This window comes from Lytechinus variegatus, chromosome 17 (assembly GCF_018143015.1).
Source record: "Lytechinus variegatus isolate NC3 chromosome 17, Lvar_3.0, whole genome shotgun sequence".
Taxonomy (NCBI): domain Eukaryota; kingdom Metazoa; phylum Echinodermata; class Echinoidea; order Temnopleuroida; family Toxopneustidae; genus Lytechinus; species Lytechinus variegatus.
The window spans coordinates 20,407,821-20,433,082 of record NC_054756.1 but is presented as its reverse complement, the minus strand read 5'-3'; the positions used below and the strand labels follow the sequence as shown (position 1 = coordinate 20,433,082).

At 37.1% G+C, this 25,262-nt stretch overlaps 1 protein-coding gene across 1 annotated transcript in view; it reads right to left on the bottom strand.

The window, feature by feature from the left end:
• LOC121431309 (laminin subunit alpha-2-like) overlaps positions 1-25,262 on the bottom strand; it is a 160,945-nt gene that overhangs the window by 56,741 nt on the left and 78,942 nt on the right. Inside the window, exons 2-4 of the mRNA XM_041628820.1 lie at positions 20,419-20,479; positions 18,818-19,142; positions 564-866 (exon numbers count right to left, since the gene is read on the bottom strand). Coding sequence (XP_041484754.1) covers positions 564-866; positions 18,818-19,142; positions 20,419-20,479 — 689 coding nt within the window. The remainder of the gene's footprint in view (positions 1-563; positions 867-18,817; positions 19,143-20,418; positions 20,480-25,262) is intronic.

Below are 25,262 nucleotides of genomic sequence, written 5' to 3'. Positions count from 1 at the left end.
CAAACTAAAGTCAGTGAGAACTATTGTTATAGGCTACCGAAAACCTTGTATCTGATTGGCTAAAAGTAGATTAGTCAGTAAAAAATCACTGACATGGTGCTTCATGGAAGACTCCCCATGTATCCAAAAGAGGCATTTGAATTAAAGAAACAATTTATTAGAAATCAAGAATCCAATATTATCCAACGTTGACGGTGAATGCACATAGAAATTCTGTTTCTTGCACTACAAAGCACTCAAAACCTGTCATTTCCAAACAATGAAAAGTCAAATAAAGTTCTCATGAGAGCAAACTAGGTTTATATTTACTTAGTACTCTGAAAGTGCTGATTGGTGTACACAATTTCATTTGATATGTCCTTTTTTTTCAAAAAGGAATATAATTTACAAAACAAACACCTATGTTTGAAGGTATTTCTTTTCAAACAAGATACATACCTACATGTACCACTTCAATCCAACTTGGCTTGTTGGTTACGTTGACTCGCTGGTCTCCATTACAAATACCATGAATGGGACTAAATTAATCTCATAGTGAGTGGATTAGTTAATAAAATACTTACTATTAAAACCTGGCTTGGATTTGCAGCAGTAGGTCTCCCATTGACGATTGATGTGTGTATCTCGCCGTTCTCTAGAGGCTCCAGTTTGGAGTACAACGATGTACACGTGACCTCATCATCCCGCGAGAAGCGGTGCATATCCCGCGAAGGAACAATCCCATACTCTTTCACGCACTCGCTGTCTGAAATAGCAAAGTACTGCCAGGGCTTGTACATTTCCCCGTCTAAAGAGCGTTCCAGGATCCAGTTCCCAGGCCGCGGTGAATTGGCTGCTTTTACGATTACATACGCTACTTGGTAAATCTGAGGGGAATTAAGAAGCAACATAAATGCATTTTATATCAAGGTTAAAGGTTTGAAGTAGTTTTCAGATTCAAAAGTTAGTTTTGGGTACAAAAGGCAAAAAGTTCTTGGTTTGTTTGTGAAATATTGTGTATTCACATCAACCAAGCCTGCTACTTAAGTACACAAACTGACTTAGACTTCCCACAAATTCTCATAATGAACCAAGCTATGAAAAATGAACAAAAATGTCATTTGCTATTTTGTACTAATCCCTTCATGCCCTAATCCCTATTGAGGAAGATAAAATGACAGAATTCACCATTTTTCTAACAATTTTTTTAAAAGCTTAAACACAACTACAACTATAAAAAGAGAAAACAACAAGTTGCTTACTGCGTTTCATATAATTTCTGCATACAATGCTGTTTTAAAATTACAGGTCTTTTTAATTCAAATACTCATCTCCCTTTTTTACTCCCCTGTGCATAACCTATTTGTTTACTTGAGTCATAAAAGTATGCTAGGAGAAAAAATCTGATATTTAACAGGACTAACGATATTCAAACAAATTGGCAACTGAGGCCTAGGGATATTTGCATTCACCTGATCCCATGTCAACTTGGAGGAATGGATCCAAAATATGATATCTCTCTCAAAACCAATTGTTTGTTTTCCATTTAGTCATATATCACTTTAAATATAGAGGACTGACAATCAGTGGACATATACTGTATAAGGGTTATATTCATAGTGAAAACAGAATCTACTATTTAGTGTAAAGTCAAACTCTAAAAAAAATGGAAATGTGAACAGCATTCCATCATTTTGGGAGCATTTTTCTGTCAGTACTAACATACAAGTAAGCCTGCATGCATATAGGCTCATCGAGGAATTTGGCAGAAATGAATATCCCTTCACTTACCACCCTCCCAACATACACACCCTTCAAAATGACAGAAATGATTATGATTTTTTTCCAATTAATTACAAGTTAAAAATTATCAAAAGGGAACGAGCAAAATACATTTCATGGAGAGTGGTTGGGGGGTGGAGACTGCAGTGATCATCCAAGCAAGACAGGATATTCCTCGATCTTTGCATACTGGTATGGTACAGGTAAAGTTTACAAGGAGACTACTCCCACCACAAAAAAGTGTGGTTTCACTTGATTTGATCCCAAACTCTGAGAAGAAAGAACAAATAGGATATGAGGTCCTCTTTCTTATCCTTCGGTCTTATAAAACTTTTGACACAATTAAGCCAGTTGGACACAACAATTGAGTGGTTCCAGAATAAACAGATCTCCAGAAGACAATATTAACTTTTGGTTAATGGATATCTAATAGGTCTAAACAAAGCTACAGAGCATACAGATAGTGAGAATGGGGTGAAAAGAAACAAAGTTACCAGGACTTGGAGTGATTGTCCATTCATACTACAGAAAACTGTTGCGCTCTGCAATTCTTGATGACACCTAGAGAGTTAATTCTGTCACAAACTCAACAATGAATACTAAATTATAATAGGAAAGTTTGCTTCAAGCCAGTAGATTCTAAGGAGCTTGACAAGAAATCCTGGAATGAATTGAATACTTCTTTAACATTTATAATGCATGCAATAGGCCTGATAAAAATGAGGCAAAGCAAAATTCTTGGGGTTAATGTTACATTGCTTCTAACATGAGCATGCACTGAACCATTTCCTTTGAATTTTTTTTTTTTTTTAATTTACTAAAATTCAGAGATCCGGAATCAGATTCCCTCGAAACATTTTTGTCTTATTCTTGGCATAACCTCTCATCCTAAAGCAAAAAAAGTTTGTTAAAATAGGCCTATACGGTTTTATTCCATGTGTGAATGAACTATTAAGCTCTATATCATAGAGCTTTGAGTTTGAATTTCAAATGTTTGCACAAAGAACATAAAGAAAGTTATCTCAGTGTAAAGATAAATTGATCACAATAGGAAGTGTATTTTGGTTTTAAAGTGTGAAAGCTTTGTTTGGTTGTGTAAAAGCACTCCAAAGAATGAACCAAAGGTGCTAATTTATGTCAATATGTACAGTTTGGTTTAGAGGTAGATTTGGAGGGCATAGGGTTCCTTCAGTGTCTTCATTTCCAGATCAGTATTTTTGTAAGTCATCATATCTAGTTTCCAAATCAAGTTATTCAAGTATATCACATGTTCTGCAAAAGTTACCAGGTATTCTGCATGTTCAATCTTAAATGATTAGGATACATTTACAAGTAACATTGCTCAAAAACATGTTTTATACCAATATCTGAGTTTTCATTCCTAAAAATTGAGCAAATAGGGCATTCATATTATTTAATCTGTCTCTCTCTCTCCTTCCTTCTCTTCACCTTTCTCATATCCCTCCCCCCTCCATCTCTCTCTGTTGCCTTAAGTAAATTTTCATTTGAAAAAACTATCAATATCTCTACTGCCCACCCTTATAATCATCAACATTGTATGACACCATCTTCTAGGAGCTCCATTACCACTGATTTTTTCATCTTTTAAAAACACCAGAGAAACTAAGAATTGTTTTCCGTCAATTGAAAATGGCAGGCAATACCCTTCACCCTCCTTAACATCCCTCTTCCAAGTCCAAACAATCATTTTTCATATCCAAATAAACCTGCTTATCTAACAGAATGGATCCTCAAGTGCTCATTACCATAGGAAAACATCCTCTTTGAATCTCCTTTCGAGCAGACTGTCTCTCGTCATCATCATCGCTTGGAAACGATGTACCTCCACTCTCACACATTACTATCTTGTTTTCTGAAAATTATGAAGTGCTTAGAGTGTGAAGATAGTTTTACAACATCAATATTCAGATGTAAATTATTTCATGTCAGTCCAAAATTACTTTGACACCCATTTCCAATCTGGATCGTGGAAAGTCTCTCCCATACTGGCAAGAATTTGACTGTCAAAATTTTCTTGACAACATTGTTCATGAATAAAATGCATAAGCATGCACACATGAACGTGGATTTTAAGCTGAAAAACATATGTGCCCCTCCCAAAGTAATGCAGCCCTGGACAGACTTTAAACAAATTCTCAGCTAAACCCAAATTCTAGCAGGCAAAAATGACATCACCCCAAGTCTTATGCTCACCAAATGATGAATTTTGTTTTCCAATAGAGTCTTGGGGAAGAGGCATTTACTTTTATACAAAATTACAATCTTAAGTTTAACATTTACATGTAAGTAAAAAATTGAATATCAGTGAACTATTTATGGGAGGAAGGTGAAGCCTGAGAACACTCAGACATGCATGTTCTGTAAATATATCACACAAATTTAAAGTTCTGATCCCAAATAAAGATTGCAAGTAATAATAGGTTATTTACAGCAATATTGCAAAACAAAAGTAGAACCAAAATATTAAGCTAATAAAATAATTTTAAAAAATGTCCCCATTCCTGAATGACTCCTAAAAAGAGAGTATGTTGCTAAGATTCTGTTGTTAATTCTTCCTCCAGATCAGATGGTATTGATGTCATGAAGTTGGGAAATCCAAAACATGAATCCAAGGCTAATTCAATTTCTAATCTCCACAAAAACAAGCCCTATTCCTGACCTACAGAAAGGTAACAGGTATTCATGTTTACACTAGAGGAACCTGATTATATTCATAAACGAGATTTATGAATTATTCAATCGAAATATAACCAAGAGCACACTTCTGTATTCAAGTCAAAGGTCACACTAAAAAGTTAAAAGTTATCCAAGGTCAAATACTGTCCAAGTACATATCTGAGTGTTCCTAAAATCAAAAGGCAAAAATTATAGTATGAATATAATTGATTTTATGGGTTGTTTTTAAATACAGTGTAGTTTTTATACAATTAATGACTCCTTTAGTAAGGCCAATATACTATTACACAAAGTGGTGGAGGAGAGTAGGAGAGGGCTGAGTTGAGGGAGGAGGATGCGCTGAATATAGTAAAGTGAAGGGAAGGGGTAACTAATGTAAAGGCAATTTCTGTGAAAAGAATCACCTCCAGTGGTCGGGGAGGGAGGGGCTAAACCAGATTTAAAACCTTTATACTTATTATGCAGTCGTTTTTGTGTGACACAGGAAGAAAACCTCAGAGCTAGAACATGATTTGAATAGAAATCAACAGATTGCAGATCTATTTAGTTAATAAACAACAACACAAAACAAAAAGAATTATACTTTGAAATCTTTGACAATTCTCAACTTCTTGTTAACCAAGAGCAGTGACTTTTTTTCAGCAGACCCAACAAAAAGAAATCATTACACCAGTTAATTCCAATAAAGATGCCATGCAAGCTTCTTGCAAGAAGAAAGCATCAGCAATATCCAAATATAAAGACTTGATCAAGTTCACATCCTTCCATTCTCTAATAAAGATAGATTTAGGACAGCTCACTAAAGCCAGAAATAGGCCTATGATTGAAAGTCTGAACACGGTCAAGAGAAAAAGAGGATGAAAACTTCAACAATTTGAGGATGCTGTTTTCAGGTCGTCACAACATAACCTGCTGCGGGAGACAGGGGGCTGCCCTGAAGATGGCCTTTGGAAACTTTGAAAGGAAATCAAAAAAGACCAAGTGAAGAGAGGATGGGTGGATGACTTTATTATCAGAGGAGGGGATATCACAAAAAATTCTTAAAATTGAGTTTGAAATATCAATTCATGGCCTGATTTCCCATGAGGAATCTATCATGTGACACTGTTAGATCCAGCATTATTCTACCTGCATCAAAATTGAAGACACTCTACAAAGAAATAGATTATATTCAATAATGAAGGCATTGTTCCCCCATGTATCAATGATTGTAACTTTACACATCAACTTATGAATTTCATAAATTCATGTATGTTTAATATTAGATGTAATAACCACACATGATACATATGAGGGGGTAGACCTCGTTATGGCAAAAAAGTGTGAGTGTTTTAACAGTTCTTTTTCACACCAAAACACACAAAAAATCTTCCCTAGACAGGGACCAAAGCAATGGAAGGCACTTTCATGACTTTTTCTTATCAATGCAATCCAACCTACAAATGATCTGTCAATACACACGTTTAAGGCAATTTTAAATGAGTAAAACTTGGCTTTGCAGATCTGCATTTCTCATCTTTCACACCATCAACTGGTAAGTGACTTCACTTTCTTAGCAAAGACTCTTAAATAAACAAAAAAGAATCCATGAAAAACCGATAACCTATTCCCAAACCCACAATTACAAGATGAATAGGACATTGACTGATCATCTGTATGCCTTGATGCAAACTTGCCATTCATCAAACCATATACATGTACATGTAGATGGGACTACAGTTTCCAAATTTCAAGTACCATTACCTTGAATGGTAGCAATGGAGAGTCAAGTAGGGAAGAACAGGTGCCTTCGGTCTGTGTTGTATTTCAATGAACAAAGGTTTTGGCATCTCCTGGGATAGGTCTAGGGTTCAAGTCTTTCTGGCCTACAGGCAAGGGGAATAATGGCAATCAGCTGTTCATCTTGTCTAAATCAATTATCAAAGAAACCACATCATAATATGTAACAGATTTTCATCATTCAGACACTAAGGCCCGTATTCTTAAGTCAGGTTTAACTTAATCCATGGTCTAGCTCTGTGCTAAAAATATGGGGAGCCAACAATTCAAATATTTTTTTGTATTGTTTATTAAAAATGCTTTATATTTTGTTTCCTTTTGTTTTCATAATAAAGAAAAATGCTATATTATCATTCACAGACAATTATGAATAATTTGGGAGTCATATGAGTTAATAAATTGAATGTGTACTAGTAGGATATGAGCCCCAATTGGCTCTCCATAGTTAAACCACAACTTTAAAGCAGCGTTTAATTTAAACCCGAGTTCAGAATATGGGCCTCAAAAAATTATATGGACTATTGACAAATTAACTGATCCTTGAATACATAGCAATTATCTTTTAAGATTGTTCGTTTAGAGGTAAAAATCTATGGGCCTGTGTGATTATTTCCTCAGGTTATGCTGGATAATTACAATACCGTAAATAGAACAGAGTACTTGTTAAAAGCTACTGAAATCAATGCATGGCTAGGAGCAACATGTATTGCTAGTAATGCTCACGAGGAATGGGAATAAATCTCTTGGCATCCCACATGACGGGGCACTGAATGATGAGACAAGGTGTTACACTTTGTTTAAGAACTTGTCAAAAGATATGACAGGATTGGAACCTTGAGACCTACAGACTTCTCCAGGGATGAAGATGGATAGGGGAGAATACTAGACAGAACTGAAACTAGGATGGGAACAGCAGACATATATCTCCAGGATTTCTTTCTGAACATCTGAAGATATCAAAGGAAGGATGAGTCATACATCTGTATATATTATATACCAGTATTTCTGGATTCATGAATTCATACATGACAAAGAACATTCAAACAGAAAATTATAAACAGTATGTATTCTTTTAGGTGAATATACGTATCAAATATTTCATAACGGACGCTAAATAGCATGCCTGAGGGAGGAAGCAAACTAACCCCCCACCCCATAGTGATGACTCAATATATTATGTTTGTGAGAAAGTTATTACCTCCTCCTAATGAGGTTAGCAAGATGCCACTGACAGGGGCTCTGAATCTTATTGAACCAAATCAACATATAACCTACTGATGCGAGTGGCATCTCTACCACTGGGCCACCATACCAGTTATTTGTTTCTTGTAACCAAATTCAAAATCCACACTTCATGAACAATATAAAGATGAAATAACAATAAGAAATAGTATAGCACTTAATATTTATTTCTAAGCACTTTACATTGTAAATATTATTACATTCATTATGAAAATGAAAATCCATAATTTATTGTTCGAAATAGACATGAAATGAAATACTCCGAAAATTTGCTTTGCCCAATTGATCATGGGCCCAGCAGCCGTTGTGCAGCACCAGATCGACTAGGCACTATCCCTTTAATTGTTGAACGCCAAACAGGGTAGCAGCAACTCCCATCTGTTAACGTCTTTTGGTCTGACGCGGTTGGGGTTTGAACCCACGACCTCCCGGTCCTTACATGCCTTCACACAACATACGTACCTTCTCCACTCCCTGGGAGCATGAAATTACACTTTTATTTGTAAAATTAAGGATTCATAAAAACTATTCCTGTGATGAAGAAGTCAATGACCTGACATTTCTCTAGCACCTCCCCGCTCCAGGGGCGATACTAATCTACTAGACCTCTTAATTCATGCATAACGTCTACATGCTTCCTTCAGTCTTCTTTGCAACAATTACAAGAATCCTCAGACTGGGCAGTGATGGTGATAGATGGATGGGTCAAAATGACGTTGAAGCGGAAAGGGAAGGGGAAGGGGAGAAGGAGGGCTTGGTATTGTAAAGAGAGAATGAAAGTGACACATGAAGTGAGTTGATGTATGATGATTTCACCTTTAACAAACCACTTGAATCTACTCATCTATTATATCTTTGTTCAATATTTTTTATTAAAACAAAATGTCAATTAATTCATAGATTTACTTCTAAGTACTATTTACATCTAGAACCTATAGTCACTCTAAATAAGGACAGAAAGGGTTGGATAGTGCAGGGGTGAGTGTTTATTAGGTGGTCTGTCTACGACAGATCACCTATTGATTTCGTCAGAATTTTCTTTATTTCTTTATTTCTTTATTCTTGGCACCTATGTTTGTCGCCAACTTTTCTCGAAATTGGCTGAATCAATTTTGCTGATTTTTTCGTCATATATAGAATCTATCATAGAGACGGCAAAATAAGCTTTTCAAGGTCATCTGGTCATGATGACGTCATCTACGCGCCATTTTGTAAAATTCTTCATTTGATCATATCTTCATTATCAATTATCAAAAATTAACAATATTTACATGACATTAACTTTATGTCAAGGGTCGAATGTCAATGTCATCAAAGGTCATGTAGAGGTCATGACGCGCGCGTACGCGCGCGTCAAAGGTAAAAAAATCGTCCAATTGACCTATAAATTTTTTTGGGTACGTTTCAGGTCATTTTAAGCATTTCAAAAATTTGCGCGCGCGCACGTATGCGCGCGCGTTTCCGCGTGTTACACCTTAACACAAGGCAGAAAAACCGTTTCTTTTAATATCATTGCATTGCTAATAAAATTCTGAGCAATTTGATACCTTGATCAACCTTCTACAACCATTAATAACGAAATTAACACCCATTAAAGTTTGCAGCACGTGTGCGCGCGAGCTCTCACTATAGGCCATATATGGGCAAAAACATGCCTATTGTAAATTCACTGTAGCTCTTTAAAAAGTCCGTTGACCCCCAATTTTTTTTCATATATCGATAGAGTATGAGTTGTAGATTTGATTTCATGTCACCATTGTCCCTAAATTATATCGTGACGTCATCAAATAGGCGCCCAAACTAAAAATTTCATTTTTTTCAAAAATGACGTCATCAAATTTATGCAAATTTGGCTGTAACTTCTCGAATATAGATCATTTTTCGCCCAGATTTCAATATGTTGTAGTTTATAATGTACTCTTTCTCCTCAGTTAACATGAATATTCGTTTTGAGAAACGCATCATTGCGTAAAACAGCGATGAAAACAGGAATGTAATTTTTCCTCATTTTGCGTGTAATCTCTATGGGACATGACTTTTTCCCAAAACTAGATTCGACATTCCTCTATTTCGTGAGCCATATCTCCATTTTTTCCTGTCAGCTTTCCTTGAGCTTTTAGCATGTTGTAGCTGAGATTCTGGGCTATCGGAAGTGTGCCCTTCATTTTTTGATCAGATGTCGGGATCATGCCCGTATTTCACTTGCAAAATTGGACTTGTAATTCTCAAAATTGCTTACGTGTAATCTCTATGGGGAATATCGTGGCTCAATGGATAACGCATTTGACTTGCTTTCTCGAGGGCGGAGGTTCGATTCCTGGGGTAGAAAAGATGATTTTTTTTTTTCATTTTTTTTTCTTTTTGCCACCTCTTACATGATCCTTTATGATAATTAAAAGGTATGAAAGTTAAAATTTAGCAAGATAAAACAGATTATAATTGTTTTTTCATATCACATGTATTTTGTGTGTAATCTCTATGGGACATGACTTTTTCTCAAAACTAGATTCGACATTCCTCTATTTCGTGAGCCATATCTCCATTTCTTTTTGTCAGTTTTGCCGGAGCTTTTAATATGTTATAGCTGAGATTCTGGGCTTTCGGTAATGTGCCCTCCACTTTTTGATCAGATGCCGGGATCACGCCCGTTTTTCACTTGCAATATTGGAATTGTAATTCTCAAAATTGCTTACGTGTAAAGTCTATGGGAAACATTAATAATCACATTGAGCAATGGTCAAAATTTATTCTTAGGATGTCTAGAATCAAGATTATCAATCATATCTAAATTATTCATTTTATACACTAGCCGACTCTTAATGAAAAATCATGACAGACCACCTAATTCGTCCACATGACGAATTAAATTCTAGTTCATCCTTGTTTTTAAAAAATAAGGTGTTATTCCTCAGCATTCTGAGGAGTGATTTTAGCCTTCCCCTTTCCATCTCTAATTTTTAAAAGAGATTTCTCCATTACAAGATAGATATAAAACAGATATGAAGAACAACAAAGACATGGGCTAAAGAGAACAATGTACTACATCTCCTTATAACATGAATCAGTAGAATGGCATAAACACAACAAAATGAGGGCAACCCAGCTAAATTCTGGAGATGAATGGAAGTTGGGGAGCTGATGTCTGGCCACACAGAGAGGCTGGGATCATATTCCACAGCTTGGGTGTAAGTTACCACACTCTTCAGGGTTTGCTGTCTCTCAACCTCCCAGCCCCTCCCCCCCCCTCCCCCATTCCATCCATTTCCATGAACCCCACCCCAGTTCTGCACTATGTGCTTTGAAAAATGTCCCATCGGTAAAAAAGTTTTAAAACTCCACCCTGAAGAGATGTATTTTAATTGAAAGTAGAAAAATGAGAGAACATGATATTAATGAACCTGATAATAATACACTGTAAAAACTGCAGTGTTCAAACTGACACCAATTGGTGTTAATAGAGGACCACACCCTGAAGTGTTAAAATTACACCCTAAAGATTGAACATAACACCAAAGAGTGTAAATGTAACAACCAAAGGTGTTGTAATAACACCTATAGGTGCAAAACTAACACCACCAATTTAACACCAGTGTAAAATAACTGGTGTGGTCCTCTATGTACACTGGTTAACACCACAGTTTTTGCTGTGTACTGAAAAATCTGTGAAAATTCTGTCAAAATTGTCAAAGAATACCAAAGAAATTAATGAATTTTTCATTGTGTGATTATCACATCACATGAGAGCACCTGTTCATATGCCCTTTAATTGAAAATAACAATTCCCATTGATAAAATAGTTCAATGATGACAAAAATGATGACAAAATTATAGTAATTTTATCATAAGGCTAAGAAAGGTGTATAAAATAATGTGTGATGACATACATGTACTGCAAAGGATTAAACACCTGGAAAAAAAATGTGGGCCAAACCAATCAAGATGACTTACACCAAACTAAAAATGGATATAAAATGGATATTATTCAATTTTGTGCCAAAGAATGCACAACACTCTTATACTACATCAGATAAAATGATATAGGGTTACTCTGGAACAACGGCCTGAAGTAAATAAAACATATCGTTACACCAAAATAACAAAAACTCACTTTCGATTTGACTGTAGACCCTAAATGTCCTCCTCCAACTCAATTTTCTAGAAACTCATGCCACCAAACCCTTAGAATTGAGCATCGAAAGTACATGTAAGGAGTAATCAAAATATAATAAAATGTAATTGTAATTTTGCTTTCTCAATGCTCAAAATGGGTAAAAATCTATCTTTCTCATTTTTGTAAAAAGTGAATAAATACTTCCCCTGACAAGTCTCTGTAACATAAAGTATCTACAACTCAAGGTTGGCGATCTCTTATACCCCTTTCATAAACCCCATTAAAATGAATTAGGCGGCTAATAGCAGCATAATTTGGTCGTAAAATTGGAGGAGGACAAGAGTTATCCGCATTACTCTGATGCTGCTATTATCCGCAAAATAGCAGCATCGGGACAAGATTTTGAGTTTATGAACGCATTTCCAAATTATGCGGATAATTGCCATGGTGCGGTCACAAGGTCACCCTTTTCCAACACAACCGCATCGGAGGGGGCGTGTCCAGTTGTCATGGTGATTATCCCCCTTTTTCAGGACGGGCGCTCGTAAAAATAATGCGGCTTATTTTCGGAGTTTATGAACGCAATTTTTATTGAATTATCCGCATTACTCTTAGGCGGCTAATTGGAGGATAGGTTTATGAAAAGGGTATTAATGTAACTTTTAAGGAGAATATTGCAATTATTAAATTTTAGGTTTCTGTGTGATTTGAATGTAGTGTGGTTTTTCTTCTTTTTTTATATTCTAATTCTTGAATTATTGCCCCCCCCCCCCTCTGCCACCTATCCAAAAATATCTAGTTTTATCAAGCTTTGAACTTTATTCATCTTTCTTCCCTTCTCTCCTATTTCCCTACATCATCCTATACCATTACAGACCATCTAAACACATGTAGGCAAACAAAGCATGGGTAGCAATAACACCATATTCCCCAAAGATACTTTGGTATGCGTGGGACTGTATGCACTGAAAACACCAACCTGCAGAAACGCTTTTTTTCAAATCATGGAATTCCTTTGGTATTGCCATCCTTTCAGAAATCATATTTTGTGAGCAACAAAGTTATTTCTTTTTAGCTTGCATAGGATTTGTGTTGACTCTTTATATATAAAACATGAATAATAACAAATTATTTTGTGAGCAATATGTAACTCCGAATTATTTTCTATTCGTTTGGTGGGAGGTATGGCAGGAAGCCACGAGTTGAATTGTAAATAACTCTGGTAATCAGAAAGGGAAACATTTGAAATACCATGTTGGATGGTTAGACATACAATTTTATTTACTTCATGCCCATTCTCAATGTACTGTACATAACATCACCAAAGGTTTGCCTATCCACAGGTTTGTTCATAGTTTTATCTTCAGGAAAGTTCAGTTCAAATGAGGTTATTGCAGCATGCATGTATTCCCTACACTGAGGCAACATGGGGTACTCCCAGACCAACCTTAGTCTGGAAATCTACACCTTTCTACCTCTTTAAAGGTATTGTTTAACTTTGTGAGCAGCTGATTTAAAAAATTCTCAAACCAAGATGAAACATGTGTACAAGTGCATGTATTAGAACTAATAAACCCTGAAAAGAACCATTATTGAGAATGAAAAGCTAAAACTACAAGGCAAACCCCGATTTTGTAAATATGCGTCTTATAGACACCTAAATAGTGCACATAAGTGTATGGGATGAAATTAAGATGGTGTTTCCAGTCACTTTACATTTCAATTTTTGAAGCACTAAATGAATATTTTTGAATGCAATTTTTTCTGGGCTTCATTTTTGTAACATATCACAGACACAGGTGACAAGTGTGACCTTCTAGCTCAGATTTTTTAAAAGTCAAACCAATGTTAACCAATCACTTTAACTGATCCAATAATACCTGGTACATCTGCCCGCATGAAAATGAATTAATCATAACATTCCTGAAAGAAAATACCCGAAATCAGCACTTTTGTCGGAATTTGTCCAAGGTTTTCGTAGTATTGCAGGGTAAAAAGTAATTACGAAAAACTTCCTTATCTCACTTTCTGGCCACGTGTACCGTAGAGCCGTGATATAATTGCGAGCTTTGTGAACCTTGTCTGCTTTTCAGATTGTACTGCTACTGACTGGAGAACTCAAACCAAAAAGGGTCTGGTTTAGGTGGGCATTAATGGAAATTTAGGCCTGATCAAAATTGACTGGTATTTTGGTGATCAAGGGTGTCTGAGTCCACCTAGAGGGCAAGGTGGATTTTCTTGGCCTAAACAGGGCATTGGTCTATAAAAGATTTGTGAATTGCAAATCTGCACATATGGCACCCAGGCAATAACAAACTTCCACTCTAGCAAGGACTATAAATCAAATATCAACAGAAGATAACATCTAAATAGAACTGGATAATGGTCTCTTATTGGTCCCTCAAGAATGGAAATGCAAGTGGAAATTCGAGGTCTTGTGGGAATGGTTCTGGAGGCACAAGCAGTGACCCCCACTCTTCACCTTTTTATTAGATTCGAACAGGTTCCATTACCGTAGTTGTGAATTTTGTGGTATCTGCTACAAAGTTGTTTGTTTGATTCTGCCCTTTTTCTTTGTATCATTGTAAGATTTGTATAGAAAATGAAAGTGTTCTATCTTCATAAATTCATATCCTATTTTGCCTATCAATATTTTTTAATCACCCCCCCCCACCCTAAGTCAAATATGGGTGTGATATATCTGGAAAAAAATGCTCTTGTGGCCTTACAGTTTATGAATTCTTAAAATCATCAGGGCGGGGAGGGGAGATTCCTCTACAGATGACTTTGCACTTTGTTCCACTTGATTGTAAAACTCTGGCTTACAGAGAACCGACTTATCATCCCCTTGTTCTGTTGTTGTTCCATAAAATTAGATTAATAACAGGATTCTATTCCTATCTGTGTTTTCTCTGCACACACATTCTTGGCATGACCCCTTTAAGACCTTCATATTTATCTTTCCTGATGTTAGAAGCGCAAGACTATAGGAAACTCAAGAATCCTGGAGCTGTTCAGGAACAGGAACGGTGGTTTGATATCATAACCTCAAATTTAGGTCTTAAACAGCACTACCTCTGGGCTTTTTCCAAACCTGTTTAGGTATTGGATTCATAAAATATTGATGGAAAGAGGATCTATTGGCTTTGTTACGCAGCCAAATCAAATGACCTACAGGGATTGAAGTATATGGGCATGAAGATGATAACTAGGAAATATGTAACAGAAAAGGTTCAAGTTCATACAACTACTATTTCTAATGGATACAAACAAATATTGAGTCAGTAGTTAAGATTGTAATAATACAGCGTCAATTACTTCATTGAACAGTTCATTTGATTCCAAGCAGTGATGGACAATTATTTAGAGCAAGATTTTGTAAAGGTTTATATTTCTTCCTTTCTTCTTTTTTTTTCTGTTACAAGGAAATTATTTTCTTGAACCTTTTACTGCAAATAGATGCTTTGGATTTGTTCAATATTTCTTTCTTTTAATTCCTTATGGAAGTAGGGGAGCGGGGATGCATGTCGTGAGTGGTAAAACCTAAATACCCTAGTCCTCCACTATGGCAAATCTAGTCTTAAGTCATTTAACAACAATTAACATCAGCAATCACTTTTTGAAAGTTTGTCTCTGTTTGACAAGCATTAATCATCTCAAACACAAAATAGAAAGCTGCAATTTGTTTATTGAAAATCATGCATTGAATTAGAAAAAGATCAAATCAAGAATGCAAGCATAGAAAATCTCTGCGAACTCTCTTCCACACATGGCGTATCATTTGTGACATGCTGCAGATATCTTAGATTTGTAGAAAATAATCGAGATACGGCATGGAAAACGTCAATCAGAGCTCAAAATATTTGAGGTGAATCTAACGTTACATCTGGAGCTGTCACTTCACACTCCAAGCATTGGACCTGGTGAAAAAGAGTAAGGAATCCTATACTGGAAAGCAAGATTTGATGAAAAGACAACTTCAGTAGGCTATTTTAATATCTGTTGTTTTAGTGAAGGAATGGACCTACTAGTAGGTCCATGGTGAAAGGGAACAGTACATTTGTGATAAAATTCAACAGAAAAGTTGAAAAATTGATATAACAGATTATGTCTTTATTTTACAGTGAATTACACTTGGACTTTATTTTGAAAAATAGTGATCCTCTTTCTTTACTTTATCCAACTCATTGTCCCCCCCCCCCCCTTCTCTCTCTCTCTTTCTATCTTTCTTTCTATCTCTCTCTCTCCTGATTATGTTACATACATTTTGGTATTTCTTTTTCTACCTGTCACTGATCAGGGGAGTTGTCAAAAATGTGTTCTGATACAAAGATGGTCTCGATAAATATGTAATGATTGATGCAAGAACAATCACATGTTCACGAAGGAATCAACACATTTGATAAAGATCACTTTAGTTCACAACGTTAATGTAGGTGTTGACATATTGGATGTGAGAACAAATGAAAAAAGGTGTAAATCTAGTAAAGGTGCTTTTTGCTCTTGAGAGCAGAAAAGTCAAAATTGACCGAAAATTGATTATAAGAACCAAAGATCAACTTCACTGCCAAAAGCCTATGGCGTGATTATGCCCCAGTGGTTGAATGTGAGAAATTAGCAACCTCAAAGAGTGCTTCTGGGTCATACTAGACAAAGATCTTAAATGGGTATTTGACCAGTGACCTACCCATCCGAGGTCCAGAGTTATCATGACCCGGTGGTTGGATGTCAGAAATGAATAATCAGAAAGAGTGCTTCTAGGTCATACTAGACAAAGATCTTAATTGGGTATTGAACCAATGACCTACCCGTCCGAGGTCCAGAGTTATTATGACCCAGTGGTTGGATGTGAGAAATGAACAACCTGAAAGAGTGCTTCTAGGTCATACTAGACAAAGATCTTAAATGGGTATTGAACCAATGACCTACCTGTCCGAGGTACAGAGTTATTATGACCTAGTGGTTGGATGTGAGAAATGAACAACCTGAAAGAGTGCTTCTAGGTCATACTAGACAAATATCTTAAATGGGTATTGAACCAATGACCTACCCGTCTGAGGTCCAGAAATATTATGACCCAGTGGTTGGATGTGAGAAATGAACAATCTGAAAGAGTGCTTCTAGGTCATACTAGACAAAGATCTTAAATGGGTATTGAACCAATGACCTACCTGTCCGAGGTCCAGAGTTATTATGACCCAGTGGTTGGATGTGAGAAATGAACAACCTGAAAGAGTGCTTCTAGGTCATACTAGACAAAGATCTTAAATGGGTATTGAACCAATGACCTACCCGTCCGAGGTCCAGAGTTATTATGACCCAGTGGTTGGATGTGAGAAATGAACAACTTGTAAGAGTGCTTCTAGGTCATACTAGACAAAGATCTTCAAAGGATATTGAACCAATGACCTACCCATCCAAGGTCCAGAGATATTATGACCCAGTGGTTGGATGTGAGAAATGAACAATCTGAAAGTGTGCTTCTAGGTCATACTAGACAAAGATCTTAAATGGGTATTGAACCAATGACCTACCCGTCCGAGGTCCAGAGTTATTATGACCCAGTGGTTGGATGTGAGAAATGAACAACCTGAAAGAGTGCTTCTAGGTCATACTAGACAAAGATCTTAAATGGGGTATTTAACCAATGACCTACCTGTCCGAGGTCCCGAGTTATTATGACCCAGTGGTTGGATGTGAGAAATGAACAATCTGAAAGTGTGCTTCTGGGTCATACTAGACAAAGATCTTAAATGGTATTGAACCAATGACCTACCCGTCCGAGGTCCAGAGTTATTATGACCCAGTGGTTGGATGTAAGAAATGAACAATCTGAAAGTGTGCTTCTGGGTCATACTAGACAAAGATCTTAAATGGGTATTGAACCAATGACCTACCCGTCCGAGATCCAGAGTTATTATGACCCAGTGGTTGGATGTGAGAAATGAACAATCTGAAAGTGTGCTTCTGGGTCATACTAGACAAAGATCTTAAATGGTATTGAACCAATGACCTACCCGTCCGAGGTCCAGAGTTATTATGACCCAGTGGTTGGATGTAAGAAATGAACAATCTGAAAGTGTGCTTCTGGGTCATACTAGACAAAGATCTTAAATGGGTATTGATCCAATGACCTACCCATCCTAGTTCCAGAGTTATTATGACCCAGTGGTTGGATGTAAGAAATGAACAATCTGAAAGAGTGCTTCTAGGTCATACTAGACAAAGATCTTAAATGGGTATTGAACCAATGACCTACCCATCCAAGGTCCAGAGTTATTATGACCCAGTGGTTGGATGTGAGAAATGAACAACCTGAAAGAGTGCTTCTAGGTCATACTAGACAAAGATCTTAAATGGGTATTGAACCAATGACCTACCCGTCCGAGGTCCAGAGTTATTATGACCCAGTGGTTGGATGTAAGAAATGAACAATCTGAAAGTGTGCTTCTGGGTCATACTAGACAAAGATCTTAAATGGGTATTGATCCAATGACCTACCCGTCCGAGGTCCAGAGTTATTATGACCCAGTGGTTGGATTGATTGATTGATCTGAAAGTGTGCTTCTGGGTCATACTAGACAAAGATCTTAAATGGGTATTGATCCAATGACCTACCCATCCAAGGTCCAGAGTTATTATGACCCAGTGGTTGGATGTAAGAAATGAACAATCTGAAAGAGTGCTTCTAGGTCATACTAGACAAAGATCTTAAATTGGTATTGAACCAATGACCTACCCATCCAAGGTCCAGAGTTATTATGACCCAGTGGTTGGATGTGAGAAATGAACAACCTGAAAAAGTGCTTCTAGGTCATACTAGACAAAGATCTTAAATGGGTATTGAACCAATGACCTACCCATCCAAGGTCCAGAGTTATTATGACCCAGTGGTTGGATGTAAGAAATGAACAATCTGAAAGAGTGCTTCTAGGTCATACTAGACAAAGATCTTAAATGGGTATTGAACCAATGACCTACCCGTCCGAGGTCCAGAGTTATAATGCCTTAGTGGTTGGATGTGAGAAATGAACAACCTGAAAGAGTGCTTCTAGGTCATACTAGACAAAGATCTTAAATGGGTATTGAACCAATGACCTACCCGTCCGAGGTCCAGAGTTATCATGACCCAGTGGTTGGATGTGAGAATAAATGAAAAACCTGAAAAAGAGCTTCTAGGTCTCATTATAGACAAAGATCTTAATGGGTATTGTACCAACGACCTACCTGTCCAAGGTCTAGCGTGATGGTAACCCAGTGGTATTGCATCCCGTTTGCTATACTCGGACTCTGCCACCAACTCTCAGTCCCATCTATTGCATTCCATATAGGGTGCCGATCGGCTTTGGAAAAGCTCCTAGAATTGCACACACGGCATTGTGGGTAGTCTTCTGACTCGTTGGGCACATGCTCTACCAGCTTGCAGTATGTCTCAGGGCCTCGGTCCCCGCATGTTGCATTCACAGATATTCGCCCTCTTGTGGCCAAGTTGAAGATATGAGGGAAAAGTCCTGTGATAGGAAAAACAAGGAAACTGTGATGGACATACAGTCTGACATTTGCAATTTATAAACAAAAGCATAAAAAACATTGGTGTTTTAACACCAAATGCCTAAATAACACCTGTCAGTGTTAGAACAATTTTTTATTCTAAACCGATGGTGTTTCAAAACTTCTCAGGTATTTTCCGATTTCAATACCTGCATTTTTTAAGTGTAGGTACTATGATTGGAAAACATTTTTCGAAAACAAGAAAAATGCTCAAGTTTGGACTGTACGACTGTGTCCAGTCTTTCATAAAGTTTATAAATCTTGAAGGATGCTCTATAATTTCAACAAATTTACTAAATATCAGGTGTAAATAACTTCTATGAAGTATACATGCCTTATTCATGTACTTACATGTAGCCAATTTGATTGAAGGAAATGTGATAAACTTGTGACCAAATAAACTGACACAATTTTACAAGGAACAAGAACTCATCACAAGATTACAAGATGCGTGAATATAGTTGCTGGAAACTTTTCTTTGAGGGAGAAAAGAATGAAAGTCGATTCATCATATCAAATAGGCATGAAAAATTATGAACATAAATAAGGAAAGAATAGATGAGAAGAAAGTACAGTGAAATGACACAGAAAGACGAAGACAAGATATGGCAGGGGACCACCCAGCTCTCTAAGGACGATTTCATCAAGGGAGTACTTCAAGAAACAACTGTTAAAAGCTACTGAAATGCTTGCATCTGATTGGCTCAGAGCAATCTTGTCATTAAAAAGATACTTCATGAAACACTCTCCTGATTGATGGAGAATAGAGATGGAAAGAGGTCATTACTACATCCATCTTCCTTTCAGATTGAAAACACCTCAGACTTATAGCCTATCATCAAGACTTTTGAATGGATCAATAATAGTCACAGGTACTGTTCACTGGCAATGCTACATCTATATGTACTAGTATTTCATTTAGGCCCTACAACAAAGAGGCTTATCTAATAAATTCAACATCTCTAAAAACAAGCAAGATACAGTACATCCAGATCAATCAATGGATTCCTCAAAATTTGAGTAAAATAACAATGATTTTGTAAAGTTTTGACAAATTCCAATAGGCCAAAACTGAAAATACCTGTAGCATTTGGTGAAGACTATACAAGTCAAGATGGATAAATTAATTTTGACATTTATGAATGGTTTCCACTACAGAAATCTGGCTGTTCCCTCCAATCTACTTTTGTTTCAAACCTGAAAAATCTCAACCAGATTTAGGTGAATTTATTGCATTAACTTTTATGGTGTTCAACAAGAATCCACTTTGATCTTGCCTTCTGTGAGGGGGTTTTTCGGAGGAACAGTCTTCTTTGTCATTAAATCTCCTCTGATTACCTTTAAACATGGGATAAACTTGGTTTTGTGGGAAAGTATTGGATATTGTTTATTGTAACAAGGACAATCATATAGCTGAAATTTAATCTACTGAACGAGAGTCAAGAAAAATTATTTGCACTATTGGTGGTGACAGGCAGGAGTAAAGATTTCCTCATTTCATTTTTAAATAGTCTTCAAAATTCTGTTAAACCTATTTTCACAAGAGTCATCTCAGCTCTATCTTATGAAAAGTAAAAGATTTCTTCATTTTTTGTCTCTTCAAATTTTCATGCAAAACACTGACAAATATGCTATGAACATTCAAGTTTAAACCCAATAAAACAAAGGGGCCACAGAACGGTTTTGAAAGTGGGGGGGGTGAGCCGGGTGACTGTGCAAAATTTCACAATCAGATGGTAATTTTACATATTTGTAAACTGCTCTGGAAAAATATGCTATGAACATTCAAGTTTAAACAAAGTAAGAAATACAAATTAACTTTCATTCATGGAATACAGGGGCTGCAAAACGGTTTTGAAAGTGGGAGGGGGCTGACCATGCCAAACATCACAATCAGATGCTGGTCATTTTTACATTTTTGTACACTGTTTTGGAAAAAAAGTGGCCTGTTGACAAATATGTTATGAACATTCAAGTTTAATCCCCCCAAAAGAACAAATTAACTTTCATTCATGAAATAGACCTTACAGGGGCTGCAGAACAGTTTTGAAAGTGGGGGGGTTGACTATGTAAAACATCACAATCAGATGCCGGTAATTTTTACCTTCTGGTTTTTGAAAAAAAAATGGGGTGGCTGAAAAAATAACGCCCCCCCCCCCTCCTGCTTCCACTGTCCCTATTTCAAATCTGTCAAAATCTGATCCCACAGCCAGATTTCACTGCTCCTATTCACCATCCTGGTTAATGGTTTAATCAGGAGAACAACAGTTGTTTTGTAATACAATGAACTTATTTCCAAGCCAAAATGACTCCTCATCAGTTCACAAATCAAGACCATTTGCAGACGAGTCTAACAAGTGTTCGCAGCAACCTACCATATCAAGGCACAAATTGGTGTCAAGTTCATTCAAATTTACCCCCAAATAGCTTCATTTGGGGCACTGATTTGTCTCAAACCCATTTTCCATAGAAACCTGCTAGAGTTAACAAGGGACAGCTTGTGAATTCAAATTGGAGGAAAATCAGTACCCTGCTTTTTAGCCTAATTTTGAGTTCAAACAGGCTGCATGGTGTGAATTTCCAAATAAATTCAGCATCACAATTTGACACCTTGCTCTTAATTTCAGTCCTTGCAACTGTCACAAGCTCCCATTCCCAGTGGGTCGATCATCTGATGCATGTTCTATTTATCCAGTTGAGATGGGTATTTGAGGGAAAATTACCCTTGGATTTGACCCTAAAACAGGTGAATTGAAATTGTAACAATCGCCATTAGCCTGTGTCAGCAAAGCACTCCAGTGCAGCCTGTTTGATGTTCGCTGATGACAGAGTATCGCACAGACTTCTGAAATTTCAGCTGCTGTTCCTAGTTATTGAGCTGAGAATAAAAGAATGGATCGCAAGGTATGGGAATCTTGGAACCCTGCCTATCAAATGGAATAATTAAGATAATCCAAAAGAAATTCACTTAGTTGGACAGGTCACCAAAATTTACTGGTCAACATTCCCACCGCCCGCCCCCCCCCCCTTCATAAAATCTATCCTATAAATTGACCTCTCATAAGCTAACTTCTTCCCAAAACCCATCCTCTCATCTGCTTCCATTTCCAAAACATCATCCCCATCATATCATCATCATCATTATTAATTTACCATCACCATCATCACCATATTCCATCATCATCACAACCTTATCAAAAACGACATAATCATCATCATCATCACCACCACTACACACCACCAACAACACCGTCGTTGTCACTGTCACCATCATTGATGTCATTGTCGTCGCCACCATCATCATCAACATCATCACCATCATCACCATCACCGCTATCATCACCATCATCGTCATCATCACCACCACCACAAGCACCAGTCCACCACCATCATCAACAATTTTCTCCTCTTGTCCTTCATCACATCTCTGTGTACCCACTATACCCTCTGCCATCTCTTCGTTCCCGTTCTTCCGCTTGTTTCCATTCCTCACCCACCCTTCACATTTTACCCTACAAAAACTTTATTTCATTCCTATATAATCAGAACAAACTTTACACTCTGGTCACACTTAATTGGTGGACAAACTTCGGTCCCAGTCAATATTTAATGCACTAACATTTTAACAGCCACACAAAACGTGTGAACAGTTCAAAAAGTGTCTTTAATGAAACTGTTTGACTTTGGTTTCCTGGGCTTTGTGGGAAGTATGCCTGGTTAACAAGCAAGAGCAGATTCAATTGGTTCATGGGCAAACATGAAAACGGGAAATGTATGCCTATCTGAAACCGAAGCATTCAAGAGATTTACTTCAGAGAGTTTGTCTAAAGTCAATTCTTTGATGAATAATACAGTCGGCATATATGAATCGGTCCAGGCCTACATTTAACGGTGGATCTTGGTGGGGGCATTTCAGACCTAGCGTCCCCCCCCCCATGGTTGTGATAATTGTTACAACTAGATTATTCTGCATGAATCATGCTCTTTTTAGGGGGTGGGGCTACCTTTTTTGAAGGAATAGTGTTTGAAAAGGTCTACTTGAACCATTTTGAAGATCTATGCACAATAGCCTCAATGAAATCCTGGATTGACCCTGCAAATTCCCTTTCAGATGACTGCAATAGATCCAACCTAAAGATATATACCACTCCAAATTAAGAGAAATATTCGATGACTTAGAAGAGGAAATTTCTTTGACAAAAAATATGCACTAAGAAAGAGTTTCTAAACATGTGACACTCAAAATGACTAAGCATTTGGGGTTACAAGAGGAAATTAAGTCATGAAGTGATATCAAACAAAATAAAAGAAAAGGAGGAACTATTCTGTACTGCATACTGTCAAACCGAAATAAGCAGGTTTATTTTTGTTGTGTCCTGCTTCACTCTGACGTAGGCCCTATTTGACAATGAGATGGGACATAGGAAGTCTAGACAGGATCACATCAATCAAGAACAAGCAAGGGAGACAGAGGGGGGGAATCATACCACAATACAAGGGAAAGATGGAAATACATGAATACAAATACCAGGGCAGACAGAGCTCCACAGAGAAAGCGAAAGACACAGACTTGAGATCTTGTTGCGTTTAATCAAACATTTTAGACTAAGTTCTGCTGAAACGCCTTTCAAAATACATCATGTTTCATGTTGGTGTTTCAAATTTTTATGACCAACAAAAAATCTCTTGAATGTAACCCTGGTTTGAAATAAACCTCCTTGTCAACTATGGTAATATAATAAAATATTGTTGATAACACATTTTCTAATACCCTGATGTTTAAGCTCTTACTTTAGGATGGAAGATTGTGATCACACCATTAGACAAGACCAGGCCACTTTGAGACCAAGATCAAGACCAAGACCTACAACACAGCTAATCATATCAATGAATAAAATCAGCAAAATGTGCTAAAACTCCATCTCCAACACTAATGGGGTGTTGTAAGAAACTTGTGATCAATCAAAGTCTATTTTTGGTCCCTAAATCGATCATATGTCTCGCAGTTAATTGCAAAATAGTGATTGATTGCTATTCTGCTCCTGGAAACAAAAAGTTTAACCTGATTTGCTACAGCTAATAGTGATCTATCAGTAGTAAAATTACAACAGAATATTTGCAATTGATCGCAAATCTTTTCTTGCAACATCCGTAAAAAATCACCCCTATCTCTCAACAGGGAGTTCCTTCCGTTATCCCCTGAAAGAGGAAGCACGCAACCAGATGAGGAAGTATGGACCTCTGACGATCGTTCAACATTCATGCGCTCCGCTTCCATTCCTAGCAATGCCAAGGCCATGATCCCATCTTCAAATCATTAAAGATGAAGAGGTATATGGTCTGTGCAGTCATTCATTAAAACACTTCGTTTACCACAAAATTTAAAGACACAATCACTACTTGAATCTAGAAAGTGAAAATGGTTGAATATTTCTGCTCATGGCCATGTGATTACAAGTGGATCTAGGAAAATGGATGCAAACAGTTGATGGTAAGACATAGCATGAAAACAACCATGCACCTAAAATCACTCACTTATGATACAATCTTCAAAGGTGAAAATGTGCTCTAGATCAGGCTAGCTATAGACATGTTCATTAGTATGAAACAAGCTTACCAATGGGTTCGAGACGGAGTTAGGCCATCCATTAGTACCGAAAGAAGTTTTTTGATAGCTTCTAGATGGAGCCAGAACAGCCATTAGTATCAAAGAGGTCTGTTGGTAAAATTTGTTAAGGTCCAGTGGCAGATCAAGATGGAGCACATCTGGCCTGTGCCCCCTACCCCCCCCCCTCCTTTAAAAGCCATAATATTTATTTAGTATAAAATATTGTGCGTACACAATTGAGGACCTCTTTTCTTTTTGCTTGTCAAATTCTTTTCACAACATTGGAGACCATTTTTTACACATGTCAAATTTTTTTAAACAAAAAATGCCCCTCCCACTTTTGTAAAATCCTGGAATCGCCCCTGCGAGGGCCACACACCTGTAGGCTCTTTACAGCCTGAGGAGATTTCCGCTCCAGTCCTAAAGTTTGTTTTCATTTCTCACCTTGCCCAAGCCCCCCTCTAATGGCTTCCTCACCTGCCTGACTGCCAACTAATAAATTCATATTTCATC